The sequence below is a fragment of the Podarcis bocagei genome (genome assembly GCF_964188305.1).
Source record: "Podarcis bocagei genome assembly, chromosome: 7".
Lineage (NCBI taxonomy): Eukaryota > Metazoa > Chordata > Lepidosauria > Squamata > Lacertidae > Podarcis > Podarcis bocagei.
Window position 1 is genome coordinate 73292956 of NC_138132.1, and position 26132 is coordinate 73319087.

The 26132-nt window shown below is 42.0% G+C and overlaps 1 protein-coding gene across 10 annotated transcripts in view; it reads left to right on the top strand.

Annotated features, from left to right (window-relative positions):
• The window catches only part of GNB1 (G protein subunit beta 1), a 75473-nt gene that overhangs the window by 24568 nt on the left and 24773 nt on the right, over positions 1–26132 (top strand). For 8 of the 10 annotated variants that reach the window (XM_081201664.1, XM_081201666.1, XM_081201665.1 and 5 more), the window contains one exon: positions 25509–25616. In XM_081201664.1, coding sequence (XP_081057790.1) covers positions 25560–25616 — 57 coding nt within the window. In that variant the 5' untranslated portion in view covers positions 25509–25559. Of the gene's footprint in view, positions 1–18206; positions 18259–25508; positions 25617–26132 lie in introns of all 10 variants that reach the window. The other 2 variants (XM_081201660.1, XM_081201662.1) reach the window with 1 other exon arrangement.

A 26132-nucleotide genomic window follows, 5' to 3' on the forward strand; every position in this document is an offset into this window, starting at 1 on the left:
GTCAAGTGCCTGAGGCAAAAGGGCAAGATTGGAATTTTTACCTTTTTCTAATAAATTGTTTCTTTTCAAGAGTTCTGCAAGGGCAGGCGTAGAATGTGATCTTCCAGTGGACTGATGTTTGTTTTCCAGAGGACCCATCTAGTGCCTGCTGATCACTGGGATCTCTGTTGTCAAATTCTGGGTCAGATGCAGCTTGGTGTGCTCCATGTAGGCACTTAATACATTCTTAAGGAAAAATGTGTACTTGGGATTGTTAAATGCAGGTCATTTCTGCTTTAACTGTTGAGATCCTCCTGAATGTGTTCTTTTTGTTTTGAAAATTTAACATGGATATTAAAAAACAACAACAGGCTATGCAAGACAGAAGTCCTTGCACTAAGTAATTTTTTCTAGCATATTTTCTTGTTTCTCTATGCATTATATATTTGATATTGCGTGTCTGAGCTCAAGATGTTGATAACTGTTGTTTGCTTTCTAAAAGCTGTAATTGTAATCCCTTTCTGAAAATTTGTTTAGAAATGCAAAGAAAATCTGAACTGCATCATGTGCTGGTTTCTGTGAGTTAACAAACAGAACTTGGATGTGGTCTGAATTTGTGTGCAGCTTTAGGGTGTGGCTTCCTTTCTGTTCGGATTCCTTTCCAGCTTTCATTACTAATCACAAGCATTTCTTTTTATTTCATGCAGGCTTCCTTCCTCTGGCTCTTAAAAAAAGCTGATTACCCTGCAACAGTGTTTGCGGGTGGGGGGGGGGCGGAATTTTTTGCAACAATAAATGGGTTAGTGAAGGCTTGAAGTTTGTGTTAATCAAATGCTTAGTCATCTCTTTGTGTTCAAAGTAATACTATTTCATCCCTCTTCTCTGCTTTCTCTTCTGTCTCCCACCCAATTCTCTGCTTACCAAACTAGGTGTAATGTTGCTATGCTGTATACTAGCCAGTAAAATTATTTGTATATCATAAACAAGCTAAATATGAGACAGGTGCAACAGTTGACAGACCACAATTTTATAGAAATTGTACGGTAATAACAGCAACATTTTCTTTAGAAAAATACTAAAAGTTGATGTGCTGTAGTTCCTATCAACTAGGAGGTCCCAAATTCAGATTTCACCCCAGCTGTAAACTGACTATGTGGCTTAAAGCAAGTTGCTGTCTCTCAGCCCCTCTCCACCAACATATTAGGTGATAATATTGGCCTCCCTTATAGGATTACAGTGGTGCCTCGCAAGACGAAATTAATTCGTTCCGCAAGTTTTTTCTTCTTGCGAGTTTTTCGTCTTGCGAAGCACGGTTTCCCATAGGAATGCATTGAAAATCAATTAATGCGTTCCTAGAGAAACCGCTTGCCAGGCTGGCGGTGCGGAGAAGGGCTTTTCTCCCCACCGCAAGCCTTCAGGACAGGTACGGGAACAGAGGGGAAGGCGCGCAGCGCTTTCCCTCTGTTCCCGGGGCTTGCGTGGGAGGAGGGTTTTTCCTCCCCACCGCCAACATTCAGAACAGCACTCTGAATGTTGGCGGTGGGAAGGAAAACCCTCCTCCCACCCCAAGTCTTCAGGAAACCCATCCGAAGCTGGGCGGCGGGAGAAGGTGTCCCCGCCCCCGCCGCCCGGCATCGGAGCTTCGTTCCGATGCCGGGCGGCGGGAGGAGGCGTTCCCCCCCCCGCCCGGCATCGGAGCTTCGTTCCGATGCCGGGCGGCGGGAGAAGGCGTTCCCCCCCCCCCGCCGCCGCCCGGCATCGGAGCTTCGTTCCAATGCCGGGCGGCGGGAGGAGGCGTTCCCCCCCCCGTCCGGCATCGGAGCTTCGTTCCAATGCCGGGCGGCGGGAGAAGGCGTTCCTGCCCCGCCGCCCGGCATCGGAGCTTCGTTCCGATGCCGGGCGGCGGGAGAAGGCGTTCCCGCCCCGCCGCCTGGCATCGGAGCTTTGTTCCGAAGGCGGGAGGAGGCGTTCCCCCCCCCCCGCCCGGCATCAGAGCTTCGTTCCGATGCCGGGCGGCGGGAGGAGGTCCGAGGACAGTGGGGAAGACGCGCTGCGCTTCCCCGCTGTCCCAGAGATTTCCCTATGGGCTGTCTTGCGAAGCAAGCCCATAGGGAAATTCGTTTTGCGAAGCGCCTCCAAAACGGAAAACCCTTTCGTCTAGTGGGTTTTCCGTCTTGCGAGGCGTTCGTCTTGCGGGGCACCACTGTACTAAGCTAATATGTGTAGCCCTTTAAGCACTGTCAATGTACTATAAAAATGGCTTCATTCAGAGAGAGAACTATTACTTCAGACTAGCCACCATTCAAATTCTAGCTTCTGTACACTTGACTTAACAGTGCTAACCCACAGCCTTGACTAAAGAGCTCAGGCAAATGCTGTCATGGTTTTACTGCCCTTCCCCAGTACACATCACCCCACTGAAATGTCTCTGTCTATTCTTGTTACAGGTAGGTAGCCGTGTTGGTCTGCCATAGTCAAAATAAAAAAAATCCTTCCAGTAGCACCTTAAAGACCAACTAAGTTAGTTCTTGGTATGAGCTTTCATGTGCATGCACACTTCTTCAGATACACTGAAACAGAAGTTGCCAGATCCTTCTATATAGTGAGAAGGTGGGGAGGGGTATAACTCAGAAGGGTGGTGGGAATGTGAGATTGGCAGATAGCTGAGATGAGCCTGTTGACGACTCTTAACGACTGCAATAGGTCTTCCAGGAAAAGGCAAGGGGTGAGAAGGTGCCTTTTCCTAAAAGACGGATTTTACTGCTACCTGGTGAAGGGGAATTATTGTTATTGATAATAACAATACATTTTATTTTATTTTATTTATAACCCACGTGCCACCTGGGCAGCTTACAGCAAAATATAAAAACATAATAAAATGTCAAACATTTAAAACTTCCTGATACAGGGCTGCCTTCAGATATCTTCTAAAAGGAATCCACTTTGATTTCCCTATCTAGATGGGAAAGCAGAATATAAATACGGCATTAAAAACTTGACCTCTGTAAAAGAGAGAAAAGTTAAAAGCAGAATACCTAGTTAGAAATGAAAGCTTGTACATCACCTGCATAAAGTGTTTTGACTTGTTTTTAACTTATTTTTCTCTCTGTCAGTGGTAAACAGGACTCAGCATTCTGATTTAATTGGTAACTTTGCTCGCTGGAGGGTTGTATGTTGTTGACAAGGGAAGCTCCTGAGACTTGAGTCATTAAGAGAACTTTGTACTCAAGAAAATATTTTTAATGTACATTTAACATTTGTCCTTTATCCTTCTGTATTGTATTCATATAACTGTACCTTATGCAAGAATGTTTGGGAAAGTGGTAAAACTGGGTCTGAAATTTTGGGCAAAGCCAGCATATAAGTCACTTAAAACCAGTTGTGTTTTGTGCAGCTGGTGCTTCTTCCCAGCCTGTGCAGCTGGGGAGTTCCCTAAGGGACAAGCCTTGGTGCAGCATGATCTCAACAGAGGCAGGGCTTGTTGCAGTCCCCAGCTGCCTTCCTACAGCATTTATGCAACAGGTTGCAGTGTGTCTGTAGCAACTATCACCTTATATGGGTGAAGCATCAACATTGATTGCGTGACCAAATGTAATGTCATGTGAATACTGAGTTTGAGTATTTGAGAACTTTTGCTTCTAAATCATATTCCTACACCTCACCTGAGTGAGTTCACCTAACTTTGAGGTTTGCATAATATTCATTTGATCTGCTGCCAACTTACTATGAGTGAGAAAGCAAGGTAGACTATTTAAGTTCCTGCCCACAACTTACAACAGAATTACCTAACATTTTCTTAAGACTCAAAATCCACACGTTTTCAGGCAGTGTTAGTAACAATACTTAGAGAAAACATTTATACCACCCATTCCTTGCACAGGTTTAATTCCTTTGCTGTGCAACCTTGTTTGCTCATCTCTTCTCCCCTGTATCCCAAATATATCAAGAGATCAGTTGAGCCACAACTACTGTTAACGGTAAGAGTTATAGTCTATGATAAATTGCCTAACTAGGTGGCTGTGTCAATACTGTATGCTTATTATCTGGGAATGTGACATCTTAACCTTTCATGGGTAACAACTATACTTTCTGAGCAGGTGTAATGAGTTTTTCTACTAGTGATGGGCTGGGAGAAAGAACATTTGTCTAAGTCAGTGTTTCCCAACCTTTTTTGGGCAAAGGCACACTTGTTTCATGAAAAAAAATCTCGAGGCACACCACCATTACAGCCCCGTGACGTCAGCGCGCAGCGTCACGCCGGGAGGGACGCACGGAAGTGTAAGTTTCCATTTTTTCCCCTCCCCCTTGCCTTCCTTCTGTGCCAACCGCCAAAAAGCCAAGAAAAAAGCCAAGACTTTAGGGCAGCAGGTCGACACGGAGGAAGCTCCTACCTAAGGACAGGTGCGACGGCCGTGTCCTCTTCTGCCACACTTGGCAGCCCTGCCTCACAGTCGTGACTCCCACCCTGATTTCTCCCCGCAGGTCGAGCGGCACAGGCAGCCCAATGTGTCCAGCCCAGACACAAGCCCCGCTTCCCCACTCTAGATCCTGAATGCGACCAAGTGCTCTGGACTCCCGAGCAGGGTGGGAAAGAGGACTCGCATCTGGTAGCCTCCGGGCTCCTCGCCTGCTTGAGGGATGGCATTGCAGGCAAGCTGCCGGCCGTCGCCATCGCCGCCCCCTCATGCGAGTGGACCTGCCCGGAGTGGTGGGCCGGGGGAGGCTCGCTCTCTGTGGGGATGTGGCCCGCACGTGCGGCCCCGCTTCCTCCTGCCCAGGGCTGAGCTCCTTACCCGCGATCTCGGTCTCGCGCACGCGGATCCCACTTATTCCGAAGCTCGCGCCACTAGCCGGGGCTCTCACACCGTGCCAGGGCGAGGCGGCGCGGCCCACTGACGTCATCGCGGCTCGCTGCCGCCCTCGACTTCCCTGTTCCCTCCCCTCCCTTGGGTCGCCGTGGTTACCGAGGACTGCAAGCTGCTCGGGCGAGCGTGGGGCATTAAGTGGGAGAAGGAAAATTAAAATTAAAACTCGCCTGAAGGCCGCCTCTCCGGTTATGAAGCTATCTTTCGAATTTTTTAATTTTTCCCGCGGCACACCAGGCAACGTCTCGCGGCACACTAGTGTGCCGCGGAACACCGGTTGGGAAACACTGGTCTAAGTAACAACACCATCACCAGTTAGTTCAGTTGGTTAGAGTGTGGTGCAGATATTGCCAAGGCTGCATCGCCTGTTTGATCCCTATATGGGCCACCTGCATACAGTGGTACCCCGCAAGACGAACGCCTCGCAAGATGGAAAACCCGCTAGACGAAAGGGTTTTCCGTTTTGGAGGCGCTTCGCAAAACGAATTTCCCTATGGGCTTGCTTCACAAGACGAAAGCCCATAGGGAAATCTCCGGGGACCTCTTTTAAATGCTAGCGGTGGGGAGCAAAGCCTTTCCCCCCCCCTCCGGCCTTCAGAAGAGGTCCAGGAAGGCTGGCGGGGCCCGAAAGGCTTTGCTCCCCAGCGCCAGCATTTTAAAAGCAGTCCGGGATAGCAGGGAAGCGCTTCCCGCTATCCCGGACGGCTTTTGAAGGCAGGAGAGATCCGCAGGCTTCGGCATGCCGGCAAGTCTCCGCCAGCAGCGGCAGCGCTGCCGCTGCTGGCGGAGAGGTCCGCGAAGCCTTGGCCGGACAGCTTTTGAAGGCAGGCGGGGGGAGCAAAGACTTTCGCCCCCGCCAGCCTTCAGAAGAGGTCCAGGACCTCTTCTGAAGGCTGGCGGGGGGCAAAAGTCTTTGTCCCCCCTGCCTGCCTTCCCAGGGGCTTTTAAATCGCCCCGACAGCGGAGAAGTCCTCCGCTGTCCCGGGGCGATTTTAAAATGCTGGGGGTGGGAAGAAAAGCCCTTGTCCCCCCCCCCAGCCTTCAGAAGAGGTCGGGGGACAGACTGTCCCCGGACCTGGTCTGAAGTCGGTTTCCCTAGGAACGCATTAATTGATTTTCAATGCATTCCTATGGGAAACCGTGCATCGCAAGACGAAAAACTCGCAAGAAGAAAAAACTTGCGGAACGAATTAATTTCGTCTTGCGAGGCACCACTGTATTCCTGCGTTGCAGGGGGTTGGACCAGATGGGTCTCAGAGGATTCCCTTCCAACTCTACAATTCCGTTATTCTATGTACTAACATTAGCACCATGAGACATTCGAACAGCCTTCTAATTACATTCAGTTTTTAGTGCAATGAACTTTATGACTAGCTTTAATATATTTGTTCAGTGTTCCTCAGTTCAACATGCTTTCTGTTCAGCAGTTGTAAAATTGCACTGTACACACACTTGGGGTTCCCATTAACTGTCCTCTTTCAAAATGGCTGCTGTTCCTCATTGGTCTCAGTGAAATAATGAAACTATCTTAATGTGGCAATTTTTCAGGATGCCAAGAAGATGTTCCACATTTTTAGACTGGTGGCAGTTTAGCTCATGTTCACAGTACAGTGGTACCTCTGGATGCGAATGGGATCCATTCCGGAGCCCCGTTTGCATCCAGAAGCGAACGCAACCCACGCCCGCAGGTCGTGATTCGCTGCTTCCGCACATGTGTGTGATGCCGTTTTGACCGTCTGCACATGTGCGGGCGGGAAAACCCAGAGGTAACGCACTCAATTACTTCCTGGTCGCCACAGTGCGCAACCCAAAAATACTTATCCCGAAGCTATTTCAACCCAAGATATGACTGTATGCTTATGTGACACATCACAAGTGTGTGTTCCAGTGCAGCATGCATTGACAAACATACCTGCTTAAGTGGCTTTTGCAGGTACTGTTTTGATATGTCATATCTCTTTTTGATACAGTGGTACCTCGGGTTAAGTACTTACTTCGTTCCAGAGGTCCGTTCTTAACCTGAAACTGTTCTTAACCTGAAGCACCACTTTAGCTAATGGGGCCTCCTGCTGCCGCCACGCCACTGGAGCACACTTTCTGTTCTCATCCTGAAGCAAAGTACTTAACCCGAGGTACTATTTCTGGGTTAGCAGAGTCTGTAACCTGAAGCGTATGTAACCTGAAGCGTATGTAACTCGAGGTACCACTGTATTCTGAAAAGTGCAGAAAAGCACAGGCCTGTCTGCGTCTTTTACACTGTGACATGTGGGTGTGGGGGGTTAGCAAGACTGGATATATTTTATCTAGCTGTCTGTTTCTAGTTTCAAGTGAAGAGTGGCACGCACTGTGTGGAATGCTTGACACAGGGACAAGTACTTCATCCAGCGTTGGTTTAGGTAACTGAGTTGCACTCATGCTGTGTACAAAATCTTGAAATTAAAGTATTAGCGATCTGCTTGTTGGACTTGTCTTTCTTGATCTGTAGTTTCTATTTTTAACACAATAGATAATATAACAGAAGGCAAATATTTTATGTAGAGAGTGGTGGTTGGCGCGACTAACCTTTGCCCTATCTGCTTTCTGTCTGCAGCAATAGCTGTAGCTACAGAAGGCACTGTGGAGTTTTCTGTGCCTTCTTAATGGGTGCAGAGCTGCTATATATTCGTCTCTTCTCCAAAATGACACTTAACGTTTCAAACTCACATCTTTCTATGAAGGCATGTGCAGCAAGCTGCCTTTAAATGTACATTCTCTCACTTGCCAAAAGGGGGTTCACTTAACCCAGGGATCGGCAAGGATTACCGGCCATGGGCTGGATCACTACCACAGAGATTGTCTGTGGGCCAGAGTGGCACAGCGCGATGCTGGAAAGCGCTTCTGCGCATGCCCAGATGCTGAAAATCATGCCTGTGCAGAAGCGATTTTCGGTGTCTGGACATACCTAGACGTGATTTCCGGTATCTGCGCGTGCGCAGATGCGAGTTCCGGTGCTGCTCGTTGAGTTGCTGCGCTGCTTTAGCACAGCATGTGGGGGACTCGCCGAGCGGGTGGCTCAGTTCAGGGGTGGCTCGTGGGCCGGTAAAAAGGTCTTCGTGGGCTGCATCCGGCCCATGGGCCGCACATTGCTGACCCCTGACTTAACCTGTGAGAGAGGCTGAAAAGGAAGCCTGCTTCATGTACCCAATATAGGGAGTGCTGTGCAAGCCCAAATGTTCATCTAGATCAGTAGTTTGGACTATTTCTCCTTCATTTTCAAGCTGCTCTTACTTACCTTGGGTTGCTGGCTTCGCCATTACAACTTTGATCCATCCTTCCCTGAGATAGTTAAGCTCTTTTCTCACTATCCATGTTATAGCCAAGAATCAACTTTGGCTATAGGTCACGGTTAGTGAAATGAGAGCTAAACCACAGCATGCTAGCTCAAACCTGGCTTAGCTCAGTGTGGTGCAGAAGTGAAAAGGATGATGGGGGAGGAGCAAAATTATGTTAAGTTCCTCTCTGGGAGCTTGCATGTTTGCACAATCTGAGGAAGGCATAGTTTAGCTTAACTGTGGCGTTCAAATTTGGTCACTGTGGAGGATGACTGGTGTTTTGCAAGTTTTATTACCTCTAACTAGCTTAGATAAGATAAATGAATAAAATCTTTTTCAACTGGATTTTGCTTGCAAGTGAAATCTGAATCAAAATTGGGCATTTGGAGTTCTCGCCTACATGTTAATACCCATGGTGCCCTTCTAACTTGCAGCTGCTTCATCAAATCGTTCATGTTGGAACACTTGGCACAAACTAGTAATTTGGAGAACTGGAATGTACGCAGCAGGGCCTTTCAACATGATCAGAAAAAGCAAAGGAATTAAAAAGTACTTCTTTGTGCAAAGACAACCATTCTGTAGGTTGAAAAAAAATCCCCATAGTTCTATAATAACTCTTCAGAAAATGCCTTCGCTTTTATTAGTATTTAGTTGCAAAGTGAAGGTAAAAGCTATTGAGACCAGACATATTTTTCTAGAGGAGAATATGGAGAATACTCCATAAGTGAAGAGATGTTGAACCTCATAAATATCAATGAACTTACTTTGAAATGGCAATTAACATGTATTGAACATGAAATGTATTGTTGTGTTGTCACATTCCTACTAAGGAAGATCTTAATAATCCTAGGTATAACAATTTACTGTGAGATGTTCTCCCTTTGGTCCAGCCTCTCTTTGGAATGTTCTTCTTCACTTGACTGCTGTCAGCAGTTGGAATATTTATTTATTTGAAACATTTGGATGTTTTATCCTCACCCCCGGTATGACATCCAGAGGACATTTTCTATTAGCTTTCTAATGAGTTTAGTTAGTAACTAAAACAATAAATACAGCTTTTCAAGTGTACAGCCTCCTAAAGTGATTTACAGGTTTTAACAAACATTTATAACGAAATAAGTTTGTAGTAAATTAAACCTCAGAAAAGCCTGGGTGAATTTTAAAAAAGGTTTTGCTTTAGGTCTGGAAGAGCCAGCTTTTGTTAAGCTACTTTGTGTGGCACATTCTTAGTTCCGGCAGGTGACCAGGCAAATTGTTGTTTCCAAGCATGTCTTAACACTATTACATATGTGGAATTAGGACATATTTTGCTCTTTAAATTCCATATGCTGTGCCCTTCTGGGCTGAGAGATGACATAGAAACCTGATACATATTTTTTTACCTTCATTGGCATCACTGTGTTTAGAAATTCTTTTAACGTAATAGCATCCTGTCAAGCATATTTGAGATTCACAGATTAAACTAGAGAAGGGCAGTAGAGGTCTTCAAAGTTACATGGCTGTAATGCAGCAGTTATAGTGAACACAGTTCAGGATTTTCTCTTGTCAGTGTGCACTCAAGGATCTTGGCCTTCCATTGTCAGTGGTGAGGACCACAAATTCTGCCTTTGCTTGCTATCCTGCCATGGTTTGTGGCCATTGTTGACCCTCCTTATAAGTATTCACAGCAGGGTAGGGGTTTTGCCTCTCACTTTGTACTATGGTTTGAAGATTGACAAAAGCAGCAAGAGATCATCTCCCAAGTTCTCTTAAGTTTTGTGAAAGACTTGGCAAAGGAAAACTGATGCTCCCAGCTCAAGTGACTCTCTGTGAGTTCATTGAAATGCAGAGATTCTGGAAAGGTGTCTGTCTCTCTATGCTAAGCATTGGAAGAGTGGTCACATATAGGATTATGTCCAGTGCCTGTCCTACTCAGAGTTAAGCCATTGAAATAATTAATCATGACATAACTAACATAGGCTTGTTGCTTTCAGTTGCTTTACCCTGAGTAGAATTTAGTTGGATACAATTCATGATCAGCATCGGTGGCCATATTTTTGGACCAGTTGTGTGTGCAAGTTACTGCAGGGATGTTGAACCTCTGTCTCTTCAGATGTTAATAGACTCTCCCATCTGCCTCGGACAGTATGATCAGTAGTTAGACGATGTGAACTGTAGGCCAGCAATATCTGGAGAGCCACAGGTACCCCACCTTGCCTTACAATGTTACACTTCATACACCCTGGAAGGAAAACCTAGAGCAGGCACTTCCAACTTCCAAAAGACTGTGATCTACTCCCACCGTAAACTGGCAGCAGTGACCTACCCATTGGATTGCCCAAAGTTGTTGAGCTTTTTTTTGGGGGGGGGTAATCGGGGTCGAACAGGTCAACTGTGACCTAGAGTTTTGCTGCTACTACGTACTTGTTCACGTTCTTATTATTAAGATACATGCATTACTGTATCCCATCCCCCACCCTCTTAGCAGCTTTTAATGCTGTTCTCTGCCAGCGCTTCCAAAGAAGACTTTGTGTTCATCCCTGTCACTGATGGATCCTATAAATAACATTATGGAGACTTCAGCTTCAACTGTGGTTTCTGTAAGCTGTGGTTTCTGTATTCCCCTTTCTATATTGCTAGACCTAATCTGGGGAAATCATTATGTTTCAGTACAAAGTTCATGTCAATGCTTCAACAATCTCAGGACTTGTTCAAATGGTCATTTAATGTGGGCTAATGAACACTTAGGATAGCCTCTGTCATTTAGGTGTAGAAGCAAGTAACTCTGATTTCTGTATGGACTTCCACAAGTTTACTAACCAAGTGTGAGCTCTTAATAAACAGCACACATGGTATCCTGCACAGATGAGAGAAGATCCCGCCTGTCTCCCAAGCATTCTGCATACCAGGCTACATGGAGAGGGGATTGGTGGCAACCACAAATAATGACTGGCTAGAAATCCAAACAAGCATTTGTGTAACTCATGGGGGAAAGTCACCCAGCATCGTGTATCATATCACTGATGAGCTGTGTTTGGCCTGGTAGGAACTGAAGTGGTTGTCCTTTGAGGACAGGTTACACCGTTTGGGGCTTTTTTGAGTAAGGGGGAACATGACAGAGGCTTATAAAGCTATGCATGATGTGGAAAAAGTAGATAGAGGTTCTTCTTCCTCATAATACTGGAACCGGGTCATCCAATGAAGCTAGATGTTGGGAGATTTAAGATAGGCAAAAGAAGAGGCTTCACACAGCACACAGTTAAACCTATGGCATTTGCTACCACAAATTGTGTGATAGATTCCAACTAAGATGTTTTTAAAAAGAATGAGATTAATTTCTGGAGGATGTATTTGATGGCTATATGCTGCCTCTAGGATCAGAGGCAAAGCAGTATGTCTTTGAACAATGGGAATATGATGAGGAGAGTGCTTCCCATAGGAATTTAGTTGACCGCTGTAGGAAACAGGATGCTAGACTTGATAGATAGGCCTTTGGTCTCATCCAGCAGGATTTCTCCTATGTTCTTCTTATTGCTTCACTTGCCCTGTTCTTGCTATTAGGCCATTGGTTTCCTATTCTGTCTGTGTTAATAGACTGAAACTCTTTTAACTGTGTCTTGTGTTACAGTTTTGTTCTATAAAGTACCTAGAACACTTGGCACTAAGTAAATACAAGGCGGTAGTCATAGCAAAAATAGTAACCAGGAACTGGTTGAGGCAGAATGGAGAAGAAACAGGTGGGGAGAGTGTCAGGAATAAAGTATTAGTGGTGGCCACAAACAGAGGAACCCGACACATTAGGTTCCTACTCTGTTCCCGATAGAGTCACTGACAGATGGGATATTTATAGATACAGATACAGTGTGTATATATGCCCTTCATTTCTTTTAACTTGCTTTGGAATCATGGAAAATGAGAAAATAGCTCTTATGTCGCCACACCAACTTCCATATTTAGAGAAAACATATTCTTTTAAGAGCAATGTTAAAAATACAGGCCTAGCTCTGGAGAACCAGAACAGCTTCTTGGGATTTCAAGTGCTGCAGGCACTTTTAAATTAGAACTTTGCTTATTCTATTTTGTACCTTGAGAGAGCTTTCTTCAGGGAAACAAGTCATTGTATTATTTAAAAGTAGGGATTTCCCCAATTTTCATACAGAAATTTGCATTCTGAAGCAGTACCTTTACCAAGCAAATAATTAATTTATTCCTCCAAAATGTATCCTATTTCTTCACTGCTTCTTTTCCCATCTTTGGCAACACCATTTTTACAATTCTTTCCCCATCTTTGGCAATGTCATTTTTACAAGTGAGATGGGTGAGGGGGAGTCTCATCACCAACCTAATGACACATAGCAGACAGTGTGGCATGTCATGCCTGGGTGGCATGGTCGGGTAATACTGCAAAATTTGCTTCATCTATCAACCAGTCAAATGCCACCTTGTGTACAAACTCTTGTTGGGGTGAAATTGCACTGTATGAATGCCATGCTATGTATTTAAAAGCATGGATGAAAAAAAGTGAAATTCTGAGAAGGAATGCGAAAAAGAAAGACAAACATGTTTTGTATGAAGAGGGAATGAAACACCACAAGGAGGGAGTTCCTGTTTCAAATCTTGCCTGTGCCATAGACTCACTTCATGGCCTTTAGGGTTCATGCATTCATTCTTTCTCTGCCTTAAGAATGATATGGGTATAATAATACTGGCTTCTATTATTTGATGAGCTTTGACCACTTGAAAGTGTTGTGTAAATGCTGATAATCCCTATTTTTCTAGTTGGGTTTGGTTGACCAAAGTAAACCAAATAACTGAAGGTGGATTTGTCTTGACGTTCTACATGCATTTGCTTGTCCTATAGATGTTGCTGCTGTGTCTAATATTTTTTTTTGGTTGCATTTATATCCCACTTTCAAGGAGCTCAGGGTGGCATACCTATGAGGTATGCTAGGCTGAGAGACTATGACTGGCCCAAGGTGACCCAGTGATTTTCATGGGTGAGCAGAGATTTGAGCCTTGTTCTCCCACGTCCTGGTACAACACTCACTACACCACACTGGTTCTTCAGAAGGAAGCTAGCTCATTGCTTCTGTCCTGTCACTGATAGACCTCTCCCAATTGTCTTGTAAGAACCGTTGTAAGAACTGACCTTTATTTGTATTTTTAACAACAGCAACAATATTTTTTTCTAACAACTGAGCCTAAAGTGGGTAAGAGGAATTTAAAACAAGCAGCATCAAGAAACTAGTACAATAACATTGGGTTGGAGAGTACTAAAAAAAGAGAGAGAGAGAGAGAGAGGGGAAAACAAAGTAAATGGGAATGTGGAAGCATTGCAATACCCACAGTTTGATCTGGTAAACCAGGCTACACTGTAATCTGGATAACAGCCAGCTGTGCAGATGGCTGCTGGTGTAAGTACCATCTCCAAATCCTTCAATCTTCTGTCTCCAGAAAAAGATATGACAAAGCTGAAACCATGAACTCGTAGAGAAGTGCAAAGATGACAGTTTCCAGGACGAATCTTAATTCTGTAACAAGGTATTGCTCTTTATTCCAGTTGTCTCCCTTGTTACCCAGAAAGTAGGAGGAACATGTTTAACTGACCCACATTATTAACTTTGCTTGTGTTTAAGCAGCCAGTAAAAGAGGAGCTTTTGTCTCTCTCTTAAAAAAAGAAATAAAAAGCCAATCCATAATTATATTTTCAGGGGAACTATGTTCATATTTCCATTGTGTTGTCTAACACCTGATACACATTTTTTTTTTAAAAAGTGGCTGAAATAAAATAATTTCAAGTATTTAACTCCTTTGTATTGAAAAGTACCTAATGAGGTAGTCATCTCATATATAGCAATAACATTAGCATTGCCAGATAAATCAATCAATAGTATAAGCTCCGTTAGTTTTTCCCTTCTCCATTTTATGATGCCTGTGCTTATGTGTATCTGAGGGAGAAAGCATAATAACTGTCATTTGCATAATGACTTAAGAATCTAATCTTCTAGTTGCCCTGACCTAAGTTGTTGCCTATTCCTATGTTCTAATGGTGTTTTGCCCCAAAATTTGAACAATAGTTGAATACTAAGTCCCTAGGATTTGGTTACCATTCAATAACTGGTTAGATATTGCCAATTAAATAAATACAAGTTATTATCTTACCACATCTGGAGACGTTTTACCTGCTTCTTCACGGTGTGCGAAAGGTCAGCAACATGACCTTTATGTGTTATACATTTGATGTTAGCCGCTCTGAGCCTGGTTTTGGCCAGGGAGGGCAGGGTATAAATAAAAATTATTATTAACATAGACAATTGTGGCTGGCTTTCTGTTATTCTATGGTGATTGTTGTTTCACCCCTTGTTGCTGACCTGCTCTGCTGTGGCATGAAACCCATCCCTCTATGCAGTTCTGTAGTGTTGTATTTCTTCCTGGTTCTTTGTTTAGGGAAGTACTTGCAGTCTTAAAAGCTCTTTCATATTGGTTATGGTACTTCAAAGAGTAGATCCTTAGATACAGTGGCTGGTTTTTGTAAAAAAAGATGGTGTTCCTTTTACTTTTGTGAAGTCATCTATTGCGACATGCAGTTGTTTAGATTACCCGTATGTGTTTTGCACTCAGCACAGTCAATTTTTTACAAATTGGTGCATGCTCATGAATGCAGGCATGCATGAATTAGGCACGATCGGGGAAGACGTAAACAGGAAGTCCGTCTCCCCGTCCTATAAATAATCTAAAGCAAGGACTAACTAACTAAGGTCGAGAGGATTTTTTCCTTCTTATTGGGCAAAAGATATTAATTTCACGATTTGGCAGTTTAAGTAATTTTTACTGGAGGATAAGAACTAATTTTTGGAGCTGAAGTGTCACCCCCCCCCCCCCGGACCCAGGAGTGATCTGCGAGAAAGCCTGTTGGAGAGATATCGAAGAGCTTGACAGCTGTCAAACTAGCTGTCAAGATGGAAAAAGCGAACCTTGTTTTCTTCCTCTGCTGGTTATATTTGTTACAATTTGGTTATATTTTGTTGAATATAAGGAAGAACCGATACAAACTAACTTGATTTTTGAATTTGAACTGGAAGGAATACTAAGTAACCAAAATCCCTCTAGAGGGGGTTTTGGGACATTACAAGAATGGCTGAAGGAGGGAAAACTCAAGCTAAATTGGACAGAATTTTCTTCCTCTTGGGAAAGTTACAAGGCCAAATTGATGTTTTGGCTACCAATGTTGCAACCCTGGACTTAACAGTAAATAAGTGCATTGAATTTGATAAGGATTTGATCCGGGAAGTTCATGCAGCTGGACAAGAGGAGAAAGTTGAGAACTTTGAGAGTGTGGAGAAAGAGACACATGTTGTTTTTGAGGAAAGGGAAGGAGGAGATGTGGTGTTGCAGATGACAAAGGAGAGTCAAGAGTCCTGACATGATGGTTACAAAAGAAAACAAGAATTGGATGATGAAAATCTGGTCCAAATTGGAGACTGAAGAATGGAGAGATCTCTATATGTGGAGATCTGAAGACCTAAGGATTACAAATTTGATTAAGGTGAAAGCTGGAGCTTGGGGGACATTTGGACTTGAAAGGAGCAAGAAACAAGACCTGGGCTTCACTTTTAAGTATGGTGGTCTGGCTGGAGGAAGCATTGTTCCCATCGGGTTAGAGCATCTCCGAGATCTGGTGTTTAATATTAAGGACTATCAAAAAAACCGGCAGAGAGGAACTGAGAGACAATTAAGGGCCTCTGATGTGAGATCTCCAGGCTGATAGCAGATCAAGACTGATGGACATTTGTTGGGGATTGAAACCGGGAAAGGGGATAGGGGTGGGGTTTGGGGATCCAAAGGGTGTATAATTATAATTTGTCTTTTTCTTTTTATTCTGTTTTGTTATCAGCATGAAAAGTGGGGAATTCGTGGAAGGGAATTTGGGTTGACTTTAGAAAAAAGGATTTAAGAATGAGTACTGAGGTATAAAATTTTGAGGTTTATAAGGTAAAATTGGTTTTTTAAAATGAATTAAGTATAAAAAGGTTAAAAATTGGGGATAAGAACTTGTTGAATTTACAATTTGAATTGGAATATAAGAAGGGGAGGTGCGGGGAAGTCAGGGAAATATGTTATAGAAAATAAGGATTGTAAACTCTATATGCTTTTAATTTTTCTTTTTGTTTTTTCTTTTTGGCTTTTTAAAATGGAAAATTTTTAATAAATATTTATTTTTTAAAAAATGAATGCAGGCATGCAGTTCCAAAAGGTAATGAGGTCTATCACTAGCAGGCTAATGTAGCCCCACATCATCTCCATATTCTGTATGGATAAATATTGATCATATTTTGTTCAATAATTGAAAAATTATGTTGGCATGTTTTTGTAAGGTGTGAATGTGTATGCATTACAAAGCTTTAATGTATTACGCCTGGATACAGCTCCAGCTGAAAGTCTCTGCAATGTAATTGAAGCAAAATTAACCTGTATTTGTAGGAAACTAAAATTGTTTGTAAGCCATCTTTAGAGAGCCATGGCCTGAAAGATAGTGTATAAATACGATGAATGAATGTATATATTTTTAAATCAAGATGAATATACACCTTACCCAGCCCTCTTGCCACACAACATAGTGAGAACTGTTATGGCCTTCGGACTGCAGCTCCTTGCCAAAAAACCCCCCATCCCTCAAACATAAGAAATTTTAGTGAAAATTAAATACCTCATGGAGATTACATATATTTACACTTTTCTAAAGGTGTAAATACTTGAAATGTAATATCTGAAAATCATGAAGAAATATGGGAAAGGCAAGCTGTTAATTGAAAACCATGAAAGACTCTAACTTGAGAATACCTTCCCCACTCAATTCAGCTGCTGTGATTTGCTAATACTGGATGTTCCGTTTACCAAGTAGTCCATGTTGGGAAGTCTCCCATTTTAACACACAGTAGAAAGCAAGGTAGAAAAAGAATGGCACCTGTTGATCAAGCAGAACCATAGTAGAAAGCCTTGCTACTTGAGCCTGCTTTTGGCCTTATACGCATCTGGTAGGTCACTGTGACAACAGAGTGCTGGATGATATTGGCCACAGGGCTGATCCAGCAGGCTCTTCTTAAGTTCTTAGATGTTATAATTATTGTTGCTTCTTAAATTCCTGTCCTGCACTTCTTCCCAAAGGTGTCTAGGTGCAACGGATAACTAAGCAGTCAAACAGTACAATTAAAATTGAAATGTAAAATAAACATTCAAAAACAATCACATACCCTCACAGCTAATAATTTCAAGGTTGCCAGGAACGGTTCTTTCAGCTATGAAATGCCTGATTAAATGGGAATGTATTAATAATGACAGTCAAACCTCACCAGGGAAAACAATTCACAAATGGGGAAATGCCCTGGAGAAGATCCTCTTGCATGACAGCACCAAACTGGGCAGTTGGTAATCTCTGTTGGGGCAACTGACTCTTTCTTGTATTATTTGACAGTAATTGTGTGTCCTTGCTTGCACTCTGTGCTTTGCAATATAACCATAACCACCTTTCAGAACCTTTGCCCTGTAATTGCAGCATTTGTGGTGCCTGTTTACTTTAATTTCAAATGAAATTTGTAATTGAGCCTGTTTCTCTGGCTTCCAGGAGAAAAGCCAAGAAAAACTGTTGAGTCGCATAAATATGGGTCAGATAACATTAATATTCACATAATATTGTTAGCTACAAATAAACAGTTTTGCATAATTATTCTATAATAATTAACTTTTGTGATTACAGTAAATTTATCTCTGTTCTTTTAATTCTTCAAATACTTGGTTGCTGTTTCACAAAATTTGACCTGTAAGATTATTTATCAGATTGCTAATCCTTACCCCCTTTCCACCCTAAATCTTTGGAGCTTCATAAAACTAAGAGACAGTTGTTGTTAAATCTGGGAGAAGACACACTGACATATTTTGAGAGATGTAATTATTTAAAGTGTAGCAGGTCAATGGGAAAAAGCCTACCAGGTAGCCATGAGCTTGTATGTAGTTAGTCTCTGCAGATTATCAGTTTGAAATTTAAAATACTGATTCAGGTTTATTTTTCTTGCAGTAGTTGCATATTGGGCTGTAGAAGTTGACTTTCCATTATACTGAGATCAAAAGTAAGTTGGAAAAGTTTTAGAGCACTCTGAACATGCTCTTATGATATCTGTCTCTGGATTTAGTTATCGATTATAATAACATTACTTCTAAAAAGGATCCCTTTGTTGTATTCTTTGTGAAGGCTACTTCACCCTGAATGCCAGGAATTCGTTTATTGTGAAGTGTTGCTGTCTGTGGTCCAAGATTGGCTTCAAATCTCACCTTGACCAGAGAACTTAATTAAATTTTTAATTGGATTTATTAGATTTATACACCACACTTCATCATAAGATCTCAGGGCAGTTCACAGAATAAAATACAAGATAAAAACATGTAAATTAAAAACAAAACAGCAAAACAGTAGCTTTTGGCTTGGCTGGTTAGTATATTTGGATGTTTCTGGTGCTGTTAAATCTGCGCTTTCTTAAGTTTTGTTTTAAACTATTAACTCAAGACACCCTAAACCTTGGAAAATCAGCTAATAAATGCCTTTCGTGATACTTCCTTGGATATATTCAACACAAAAGGCAACATATTCCCTATTTAATCTATATTGCTCTTAAGCAAGTCTGCAAGTCCTGGGATTTGTTCAAATGTGACAGTGTAGTGGAAGAATAGAATGAGCAATTGACTCTGCTTTTCATTGCCAATACTCACGTTTCGTAAGTTCACAGGGCCCCCAACTATTGCCTTACAGAGGGGACATGTGCACATTACTTTCTTTTCTGTTTGGGAATGAGCCAACATGCAGTGAAAAGTAAACAAGAGTCACTTGTACATTCTTCCTTCTTCTCCCATGTTGTAACTTGCAGACAATCCTTAAAATCGGTTAGGTTGTGCTACATGCAGGGAATTTTACATTATATTACTATATATTATTTCAATTTATATCACACCATGTGTGTGTGTTACACTCCATGTGATATTAACAGTAAGATGAAAAAAGAACAGTTGATTAAACCAGTCAAAAACACTAAACATTGACCACCTTAAAAATAAGTAAACATGACCTGTATATTTTCTTAAAAACCAAGGCCCATTTATTTCCTAACTGAAAGCAAGATAGATTTACTCTTTATTTTATTTTTATTTTTTATAATATTTTATTAAGTTTTGACAATAAAAGGTTTAAAAAGATAGAAAAGCAAAAAAGCATAAAAAATACAAAGTTATAAAATACGAAAATACAGACATTAAACACACAACTAGAGATAGGAAAAAACACGTATGGAAAAAGAAGAAAAAAGACAAAAAATCCCTCTTTCTTGGTTTCTCCTCTTTAGTTAACTTATTTTCCTGACTTCCTCACGTCTCCCACTTTTGTATCCCATTTAGAAGTTGGTTCAGCAAATTCATGTCCTATTAATCTGTCTATTATTAATCCAATCTTACATTTTACCTTGTTGCTAGAACCCCTGCAATTCATTTCAATGTCCTCAACATTCAAAAATTGTACAATATTTCTGCAAATAAGTTTTAAATTTCCTCCAATCTTCTTCCACCGACTCTTCTCCCTGGTGCAAGATAGATTTACTCTTTAGGTCTGCTGTCAGAAATTCTGCCTGAGGCTCAGAAGGCAAAGAATACATATATTCGAAAATTAATGTCATAACTGCATAATAAGAATCATTTATATATTGGTGATCATACATATCTGTTTAAATATGGCAAGTTCCAGCCTACAATTGGTGCTGTTGTGCTTAAGCAACATTCTTCTTCCATTGGCCATGTGTCTTGGACCTCTAAATTCATCTAAGTTTTTCCTTCAGCAAACAATACTGTAAAAAATTGGAATGTGATGGCCACTCAATCAGGAAGACTTTAGAAGAGGGTTAGGCAAATTCATAGAGCATGAAGCTGTCAGTGGCTACTAGCCATGATGGCTGTGTTCTGCCTCCACTGTCAAAGGCAGTCTGTCTCTGAATACCAGTTTCTGGGAAGCACAGATGGGGATAAAGCTATTGCACTCAGTCCTTCTTTCATGCTTCACATAGGCATCTCTGTGGGCGCTTTTAAGAATAGGATCCTGGACTAGATGGACCATTGGCCTGATCCAGCAGGCTGTCCTTGTGTAAATTTCAAGTGAGTCCCCTCACTTAGCTGAATGTTTGTTGTTAAACAAGAGCGCTGGTTCTGCTTATCCCTAATACAGTCGTACCTTGGAAGTTGAATATAGTTCCTGAATGTTTAGGCTCCCAAATGTCGCAAACCCGAAGTGACTGTTCTGGTTTGGGAACTGTTTTTGGAAGCTGAACGTCCGACGGGGCTTCCGCACCTTCCGATAGGCTGCAGGAGCTTCCTTCAGTCAATCAGAAGCCGCACTTTGGCTTTCAAATGTTTTGGAAGTCAAATGGACTTCTGGAACGGATTCTGTTCGACTTCCAAGGTATGACTGCATTTGAATAAAAGTTACTTTGTTACAAAAATTTTAACATCTCTAGGAGATTCTCATATCTACCCATAGTCAAGTCAGGCTTGCACCTGTTTTTATCTCATCCTCCTAACTCACAACTTTAAAATGTTACACTTTAAGTACTTGTACTTTAGGTTGTACTTTCACATTCTGAAAGGGTGCAGGCTGTGTATCAGTTTTGATAAGAGGATTTAAATTGGACAGCAGATTAAACATGTTTCTAGTAATCAGATGATGTTGCATGGAAGAGTATTTTCTAAGAATGTTGTCTATGATACCCAATCATCTTTTTAATGTAACTGGTGGTGTATTATATTTATAAGTAGCATATAACCCCCACCTCATATCATAAATATAACTATAGGAACAGTGGTTTCAGACACACTTTTGCATATATAGTGCTAGCAAAAATCCCCATCATTTTAAAGATAAAGTATGTGTGGAGGAAGGCATTTATGTTGCAAGCATTCTAGCATTTAGACAAAAGATAAAATTTTAAAATAATAACATGACCCTTAACATTAATAATGATAACGATAAACTCCTTTGTATAACAGTGCCAGATTCAGCACTAGTCTCTCATAGGAATGAATGGCAGCCTGTCACTCTTATAGGAGAAAGAAAAGGTTTTGTATTCAGAGGCACCATTGGAGTTGGAGCAAAACTTGCACCTCACCATTGGTTACTCCAGTCATTAGGAATCAAGTTGCCTCTTCCTGCTTTTTGATCCTTTGGCTTGGCCTTGATGTGAGTGATAGAATGTTGGGAGAGTGTTGACTGAAGGATTGTTTGAAATTAATTTATAGGTAAGTGGGACCTTCAACCACATACCGTATTTTTCGCCCTATAGGACGCACCGGCCCATAGAGCGCCGCCATCCCGCTATTCCCCGACCTGATCTGGAGGTTGTGGGGCTGGCAGGCGGAGAAGCAGGCTTGCTTCTCCCCCCGCCAGCCTCCAGATCAGGTCGGGGAATAGCGGGATGGCAGCGCTCCGCCATCCCCCTATCCCCCGAGCTTGTGGGGCTGGCGGGGGGAGAAGCAGGCTTGCTTCTCCCCCCGCCAGCCTCCAGTTCAGGTCTGGGAATAGCGGGGTGGCGGCGCTGCGCCTCCCCGCTGTCCCCAGCTTTTGGGCGCAGGCTGCTGCCCGCAAGCCTTGCGAGCCCGCGGGGCATCCCGCCGGGCTTGCAAGACTTGGGATAGCTTCCTGAAGCCTGGAGAGCGAGAGGGGTCGGTGCGCACGGACCCCTCTCACTCTTCAGGCTTCAGCGAAAGCCTGCATTCGCCCCATAGGACGCACCCAGATTTCCCCTTCATTTTTGGAGGGGGAAAAGTGCGTCTTATAGGGCGAAAAATACAGTAATTGCATTTTATAATACCTGTTCGGGGTTGCAGTCAGCTATTCCTTCACCCTGCTCTTCCCTTCCTTCTGATTTATTTTTTTTTATTTATTATGCTCATTGTGTGGCTACTGTGTTCAGTCCTCTGCAGGCTGTTCTTTAAACGTTTAGGCCCTTTAGGTTTTGTGCTGTCTTGAAAATATGAGGAAGATGAGAATACTGGCCCATTTCAACTTGCAAGCACTTTGATTCATGTCATCCTGACCTCATTTAGGCAGAAAATGATTATTAGTTGATTATGTAGTTTGCTTTAAGCACCCTTGGGATAAAATGAATCTGGGGTTTTGTGCACCAGCAATAAAGAACTTGTGCAGAAAGTGAATCTCGTATTTCACTGTTGGGGCAGTAGAGTAAGATTCCCCCCCCCCTTCCAACAAGCTTTGATAGAATTGGGGAGACCAATGAGTTTGGCAGGGTAAGGCTGGAGGATACACTTGCATTGGGGTAATTGCTGTCTGGGCCAGAAAGGACAACAGGGATGCTATGACAGCTGTCTCCTGCCACGTGAGACACTGTGAGCCAGTTCCAATAGGACTTCAGCACTGCTCTTAGTACAGGGCACGAGGAATGTGGTGCTTATAGCAGCTGCTTCTCTTGGACTTAAAGAACCAAAAGAGCTAGCAGCAACAAATAAGGAGGAACTGATAATTGTGTTTGCCACAGTAGTATATTACATTAGGTCAGGACCACATGTTCAGTGTGGTTGCCTCACAAATGACTCCTAAATAGTGGAACTTTCATCACTCCCAGCCACCCCCAAAGTGGCAGGATTTCTGAGACAGATTCTCCTCTAAAGAGATGAGGAGAGTGATAGGTGTTAAAATGTAGGTTTCACCTTAACTGGATTTGAATGAGTAGTTAAGCTCAGACAAGAGATTATTAAGGCTTAACAATGACACTGCTACCAGAAGACAGGCAGTTCAGGCCTGTGTTCATGTGGAAATTGTACCAGTAGCTTCTGAAATTCACAGGACTGGGGAGGTTTACAGGCTCTGTGTCTTGTAAGTATGTTTTGGGCAGTTTTTGAGAATGTATTGTTAATACTTGGGGAATCAGAATAGTAACTAGAAGGTGGTAGTTCTTCAGACCTAAGCAGAATTTCATATAACGTGAATGTTAGCAAAGTAGAATATTATCTTAATTTCATGGCTAGGGTTTGTTGGGTTTCATAGATGAATTGCCTCACTAGCAGCCAGCCTCAGAAATGATTCTTTCAAAGTTTGCAATCTCTGATCTTACAACTTCAAAGTTGTGATATCAATACAGCATTTGACTGTAGAGTATGTTTTAAGTACTGCTAAGACCAGTCACTTTGCTTGTTCAGGGTTGTTGTTTTTTATGTAGCTTTCTGTTCAAGTGAGGCTGTTGGAAAAGTCAGGTATATTTGCCCCAACTCTTTCCCCCACATACAGCATGGGGAAAAGGGATGTCACCTAAGTACAGAGGGCTGCGATTTTAAACAGCAGGAGAGGGTCCATGAAGGACTAACTTTGAAGATTATGTTCCTGACTGTGGGGTGGTGGTGGTGGAGAAATCAGTGGGTTGACTAGCTGGGGAGAGGAATGTAAGACTGTGGTAGGCAGATGATGAGGCAGAAATAACATGAGATATACTTCGTTGGAGAAGAAGTAGCAGGAGCAGAGGTTGTGGGTACACTGACTCAATCCTATGCATTGAATTCCAAGGTTGTTTTGGAATTTTATTTAATTTTTTTTAAAAAAAATAAAGTCTTGTGGTGCTGCAGTGTAAAGGGGATTTCGGCCCATAACATCACTAGTGTGTTTGTAGCTACCTCAAAATAATTATTATTCTTCACCCCCCCACCCAATCATTTAATATTTATTTAATGTATAGATTGCCCTTCATCCAAAGATCTCAGGACAGTTAACAACACAAAAATACAGGATAAAAGCACAAAATAAATAGTTACCATGTTGTGTGTGATGCGTTTGAATCACAAGTTTGTTGCTATATCATACCCACTTCTGGCACAAAACCTCTTACCCCACATGGCTCTGACACAGTTTATATTTTTGTGAGAGACTACAGTGTACTCCACTTAAGTGCCCTTTGTCAGAAGCAGATATTAGTTAATTTGATAATAAATCAAAATTTCACAGTTTTCAATTTTTTGCAACCCTTAAAGGAGGGTAGAACATAAACTAATTTCCAGATACCCTGATTCCCAGTTCCTGTACTTTAATGGAAGCGAACTTATATAATTAACTATTCCTGCCACACACAAGGGTAGATCATAAACTCTTACTATGTAATGTAAACCGCTTAGGGATTTTGCATATTAAACTGTATATAAATATTATTGATGGTGATTATAGGGCAAAACCGTGCAAACCCTGTTTTTTCTATACTTTCTTTAGATGCTGAACTGAGATATCTTACTTAATCAAGATTTTTAAAACTGCTATTTTAATAACAAATGCCAGTTCCGATGAAATATTTGAATATTAGAATTGGCTCTGTGAACTTATTTCTTCTGTGTATTTTTGAAACAGCAAGATGGCAGTAACCTAAAGTGATTAGAACTTTTAGCAATAAGTTGTATTGAGAGAGGCAAATGCGTGCGTTCCACAATTCCATGAGGGTGCAGAAGGCTTGCAAAATATGTTGGATGCAGAAATTGACTTCCAGTGGATTCCAGATTTCACTCCCCCCTTTTTTTATAAAAAAGGCAGGTATCGACCTTGTAGTTGCAAATATGTTTATAAACAACCTTCCCCAAGCTGGCAACTTCCTAGCTGTTTTGGACTACCAATTTCCATCAGCCCTAGCCATCATGGCCAGTGGCTCAGGTGACAAAAGTTGTAGTCTAGAACATCTGCAGGGGGATCAGGTTGGGGAAGACTAGTTGGTATCTGCTTGTCTTGGGAGACAATGGAAGAGTGTTGAAGGCTGATCTAGAAAATGTATGAAGCAAGTCTTTTGAAACTTCAAACCAGAGGAATTGATGAACATTTCAAGTAGAAAGTGGTAGAGCTTCCATGTCATGCATCATTCCTTGTCCCTCCCCATGAATATGAAAACCAGAATAACTTACGCAAATTATGAGAAACATGCAGATTGGCACGATTTACATACTCTGTAGGGCTGACCTTTACTTAGCATAGAATTTGGATTACCTTGGATCCACATGTGTTTAAGTTTAATGCGGAGTGCATACTCCCCCCTAGCTATGACCTAAAGTTACATAAACAGTCTTTAAGTAACGTAGATGAAGGCTGCACTTATTTGGGCCTACTTCTGAATAAATATGCATATGACTGAACTTTGTAAGGATACTTATGTTAAGCTAATTATTTAATGTGCTGTTGGTGTTTGCTTTTATTTATATTTATTTATTTATGTATATTAGCTTAATTGTAAAGAACATAGTTACTTAAAATGTTTTTCTTTTTAAAAAAGGTTCAATTGACTTCACATTGTTTTTACTTTTCTCCCAGATTTTTGAGCATCTGAGAGGTGTTATAGAAGCACACCTTTAGTACGGGAAGATGAGTGAACTTGACCAGTTACGCCAGGAGGCGGAGCAACTGAAAAACCAAATCAGAGTAAGTATTATAGACTAAAGGTCTTGCCTTTCTCACCTGTTCTGGATGTTTGGGTGCGTTCATTCTCTCTCAAATTAATCTGTGTGGTAGGGTGGATTTTAAAACAACTTGCTTGTTTTATTTAAAAGAGCTGCTATTTTAAAATAAAGAGCTTTTCTTTTATATAAAAAGATTTCTAAGCCACATCTCAGCTGAAGCTTCCCAGGTGATTAACAAAACAAATGTATAATAAAGAAATTTAAGCAGCATTAAGAACAAATATAACCACAAAACACATAAAGATGGCACTTAAAAACTGCTCTTTATGGTGGCACATTTTCAGTGCCTTTCATGTTGCCATTTGGCATTAACTACTTATGCTGACTCATCTCAAAGTGCTACTTTACTGTGCTATAGTATGGCATAAATTTCCAAACTTGTTTGTTAGCTTCCAGTGAAGGAAAAAAGCATGTGGCATGCACAGTGATTTATAGTCTTGAGACTTATAGCCTAATACCATTCATTTCAGAGGCTAGT